This window comes from Rhamphochromis longiceps, linkage group LG17 (genome assembly GCF_057381845.1).
Source record: "Rhamphochromis longiceps isolate RC_006_pf linkage group LG17, R_longiceps_female_GT1.1, whole genome shotgun sequence".
In the NCBI taxonomy this organism is placed as follows: domain Eukaryota; kingdom Metazoa; phylum Chordata; class Actinopteri; order Cichliformes; family Cichlidae; genus Rhamphochromis; species Rhamphochromis longiceps.
Window position 1 is genome coordinate 9363685 of NC_140573.1, and position 4517 is coordinate 9368201.

Genomic DNA, 4517 nt, shown 5'->3' on the forward strand with positions numbered 1-4517 from the left:
TGTTTTTGTCTGTCATGGCTATAGTCCAAAGCTGCTTTGGCGTGGTCGTGAGCTTCCTGCAGGGAGGCTCTCAGAGTCTCAGGGTAAGGCACACCCAGTTCATCAACACCTGCTGTAGAAGGCTGAGTGATAAGGTCAAGCGGGGTGTCTAGCTCACGACCATAAAGCATCATGGCAGGAGTCATACCTGTACTGTCATGGGGGGCGGTACGCAGAGCAAAGCAAATCTGAGGGAGAAACTTGTGCCATGATGTGTGCTTATCACCTACATAAGCGCGGATTGCAGTTTTCAGAGTCCAGTTGACGCGTTCAGTAGCATTTGTCTGAGGGTGATATGCCGTAGTGAGTCTGTGCACCGAGCCTAAGGCAGAAACAACATGTTCAAAAAGCTCACTCACAAAAGGAGACCCTCTGTCAGAAATCAGGTAAGTGGGTGTACCATGTCTAGCAAAAATGTCAGTGACGAATTTACCAGCTGCTACCTGAGATGTAGCTTCTTTGACAGCACTGGCTTCAACCCATTTAGTCAAATAGTCAATAAACACGATCAAATAAGCATTACCAGTGGGGGTGCGGGGAAGTGGCCCAACAAAATCCACACCCACATACTCCCAGGGTTTCTGGGGGACAATGGGAACCATAAGACCGGCTGCTTTTTTCTGACTTGGCTTGGTGAGTTGGCACACTGAGCATGAAATCACATAGCGTTTCACATCAGCTGCCATTTTGGGCCAGAAAAACCTAAAACGCAGTCTAGCCAATGTCTTAGAAACACCCAAGTGACCTGCTGTGGGGTGGTCGTGGTAATAGTCCAGCAAGGTGCCTCTCATGGAAGTAGGGGCAAACAGTTTCAGCTCTTTCAAAGGGTGCAAAGCACATGTGGACTTGGGTTCTCTGTGATACAAAAGACCAAGTCCTGCAAACGAAGTGACCAGCGGGCGAGTCGGCCCGTTGGGTTTTGACGAGACATGAGCCACCTGAGACTGTTGTGGTCAGTGAAGATAGTAACATGAACACCTTCAACATATGGGCGGAAGTGTTCCAGAGCCCATATCACAGCAAGGCACTCCTTCTCTGAAGTGCAGTAGGGGAGTTCAGCTTTGTGAAGGGAGCGACTAGCAAAAGCCACAACATACTCACGACCCTTGTCATCCTTTTGCATCAACACTGCCCCAAGACCAATGTCACATGCATCGGTGTGAATGGAAAAGGGACGGTTGAAGTCTGGAAATGACAGGATCGGGGCTGATGTGACATGATCCTTCAAAGTGTCCATGGCCCTTCAACAGCTGTCGCCCCAGTGGAAAGCATTGTCCTTTTTGGTGATGGCGTGAAGAGGTTCGGCATGGCGGGCATAATTCTGAATGAAGCGCCGATAATAGCCAGTCAAGCCAAGGAACTGACGGACGTGTTTCACCGAGGTTGGGGTATCAAACTCCTTAACCGCCTTTACTTTGTCTGGATCGGGCTTAACACCTGATGATGTGATGCGGTACCCGAGAAAGGTGAATTCATCGAGGCAGAATTGGCACTTTTTGAGCTTCAATGACAAGCCAGCAGCCTGGAGTCTGCCCAGCACCTCCTCAAGATCCACTAAGTGCTGTTCAAAGGTAGGTGAGGCAATAACAATGTCATCCAGGTAGACTGCGCACGTTTTGTAAATGAGGCCAGCAAGCACAGAGTTCATGAGTCTCTGAAAAGTTGTAGGTGCGTTGCAGAGCCCAAAGGGCAGCACCCGAAACTGGAAGAGACCGCAGTGAGAGATGAAGGCAGTTTTAGGCTTCAAGTCCTCTGCTACAGCAACCTGCCAATAGCCTCGCGCTAAGTCCAATGTCAAGACAAACTTTCCCCGTGCCAGAAAGTCCAAAGACTCATCTACACGAGGCAGGGGATAAGAGTCTTTTCGGGTAACTTGGTTGAGCCCTCGAAAGTCCACACAAAACCTTGGTTCCGCGGACGCTCTATTTACAATGACTACAGGAGCTGCCCAAGGGGTTGTGGAAGGTTCAATGATGTTGTCCTTCAACATTTGTTGCACTTGTTCTTCAATCACACGCTTCTTAGCAGGTGACGTGCGGTAGGGTGGGAGATTGATGGGTGTTGCATTGCCAGTCTCTATGGCGTGCTCAGTGAGAGCCGTTCGACCAAGTTGACCATCAAACAAGGAGCTAAACTAAATTCTTGTTGTTCTCTGAGAGACTTGCTTCAGACAGTTTGGCTGTTAAGTCTGAGCGAATCAAGTCCAAAGACATCAGTGTTCCAGGTGAATGTGAGTAATCATTTTGAAGGTCCTCTTCATCGTCTGCGAGTGGGCAGGGGATGTCCTCAATGTAGACGGTTCTAGTGGGAATGTGAATAGAAACAGAAGCTCTTGCCATAAAATCCATTCCCAGAATGAAAGGAGAGGACAAATCTGGTATTATTGCAAAACGCTGGTAAAAGTTCTTGTTCATGAATCCAATATTGAGCCAAATAACACCCTCAGGGATACAGGGAGCATTATTGGCGAAGTTAACTGCAGGACCATTCCACTCACTTGTGTTTCTAGGGTAAGAGTCATTTACTTGAATGAGATCTGTTCGTACAGCCGAGAGGGAAGCACCCGTGTCGAGGGTAGCATCCACAGATGAAGCATTGAAGTTCACTTTCGTTCTTAGTGGGGTATGCTAGTGGACTTGTGAAAAATTGTCTTCCAAGTGTCCAAGACTGTGTCCACCCTGTAGTGAATCGGGCGTGTGAGGCTCCGTTAGTAACTGGGGGAAGGTTGGCCTCTGTGAAATGTCCTCCCCCCCTGTAGTTTCCCGACTGCCTGTATTGTGGCTTGGATGTGGTGCTGCTTAATTCCACCTTTTCATGGCCAGGGTCAGAGGGACCAGGTGCCGGGACCAATGGCTGGACTGGGCCATGCCTAGCGGTGTTCGAGGCTCGTTGTGGCAAATGAGGTTGGGTGTTACAGTTTGGGCAGGTGCGTGTAGTGAACCCTGGCTGAGAGCATTTGAAGCAGTAAGGTTCAGGCTTATAGTTGTCTTTGCTACATAAAGCAGGCTGTGGTCTTTGTGGTCCAAGCACTGAGTGAAGCTCATGAGCACGTAGCAGCAGGTCCATTACAGAAGTGACATTAGCGCCATACAGGGCAACTCTGTATTTTTCAAGAGCATGTTTACTAATTAGGTCGATTCTGTCTTTTTCAGGTGGAGGACTCTTCAGTTTGTCAAACTCACTCAACATGTGGGCAACAAAGGTTGGGAGTGGTTCATCCTGAGCCTGAACATGATCCAAAATTCCTCTCAGGATGCGTTCTTGGTTGTCGGAGGGCAGAAAAACTGTCTTAAACAGTTGACAGAATTGAGCCCATGATGTGATTTGGGAGCTCAATGCCTTGAACCATTTCCCGGGCTCTTTTGCAAGAAAGTGTGGCAGTTCGTTTAGCAATTGCCCATCGGTTAGGTTCAATGAGGCTTTGTATGTGCCAACTGCATTTAACCAGTCCTCAGGTTGCACTTTGCCATCCCCAGCATACACAGGAGGCTCCAGTTTTGCGTGATGTAAAGCTGCCGCAATCACTCTGGAAGTGCTGCTGAGCTCAAGTGAGTGAGATGGGAGGAAAGGATTTGTAGGTTGAAATGGGTTGCTGGGCAGGAACGGATTGGTACTGTTGGTGGGTTCAGTTTTGTCCCTCGCAGGAACATGAGGTGTTGATGTGGCCATTGGGAAAACAGGAGACTGTGGGACTGCAGGAGGGGGAGAGTTCCCCGTTGTGAGTTGGACCCACTGCCTTAGTAAACTCTGCTGTATGTTCAGTGAGTCACGTAAACAATCACTAAGCTTATTCACCTCAGTTCTTAACTCCACCACTTGTTGGCTAAGGCTAGGAGTCACATTTTCAACTATCTGGCACATAGGTAACGAGGTAAGTTCTATGTCTGAGTCAGAGTCGCCTGGGCAGTGTGCCATTGTGATTTCAAAAAAAAATTAAGCCGCTCCAGGGCACAGTGCAGTTTTTGATATAGCAGTAAAAGAGTCAGATCAGACTAGAAAGACAAAAATGCAAAAATGCGTTCAAGATTAAATTTAGAAAAACCACAAATAAAATTTCGCCCAACAACTGAAATTAGACTGGAGTGATCAGAACCATGTTATTACAATAGCATGTCTGCAACACTAGAGCTCAATGCAAGATTAATTTTAAATCGTTTCGTTATACTGAGCCGAAGACCAGCACCAACGGTTGTAGTCGGCCAAGTTCTCACTTACATGTGCTACAGTCAGTCTCAGCAGAGGGAAAGGGGAATGAAAAGCCAGCAGAAATGTTCATGTTCAGGCTCTCCACGGAAGAATTAATCCTTAGAAGACGAAACCAACAGCACGTCCAAATAACAAATCCACGGAGTCCATTCGCGTCGCGGAGTCAGCTTCTCTCTTTTTCTTTCTCCCAAGCGGAGCAGCGGCACACCACGGTATCCAGAAATTAGTCGGGTCCCACCTGAGCTGAGGCTGCGGCTATGGCTGGAGAAAAC

General features: G+C 48.2%; 1 protein-coding gene across 1 annotated transcript; it reads right to left on the reverse strand.

The window, feature by feature from the left end:
- Nucleotides 1-1282: 1282 nt before the first annotated feature.
- Nucleotides 1283-3954, reverse strand: LOC146649280 (uncharacterized). The gene is made up of 3 exons (XM_085387571.1): nucleotides 2717-3954; nucleotides 2201-2340; nucleotides 1283-1875 (listed from the first exon to the last, which is right to left on the reverse strand). Exons 1-3 carry the CDS (start codon nucleotides 3952-3954, stop codon nucleotides 1283-1285), a joined length of 1971 nt encoding a protein of 656 aa, XP_085243697.1.
- Between the last annotated feature and the right edge of the window lie 563 nt (nucleotides 3955-4517).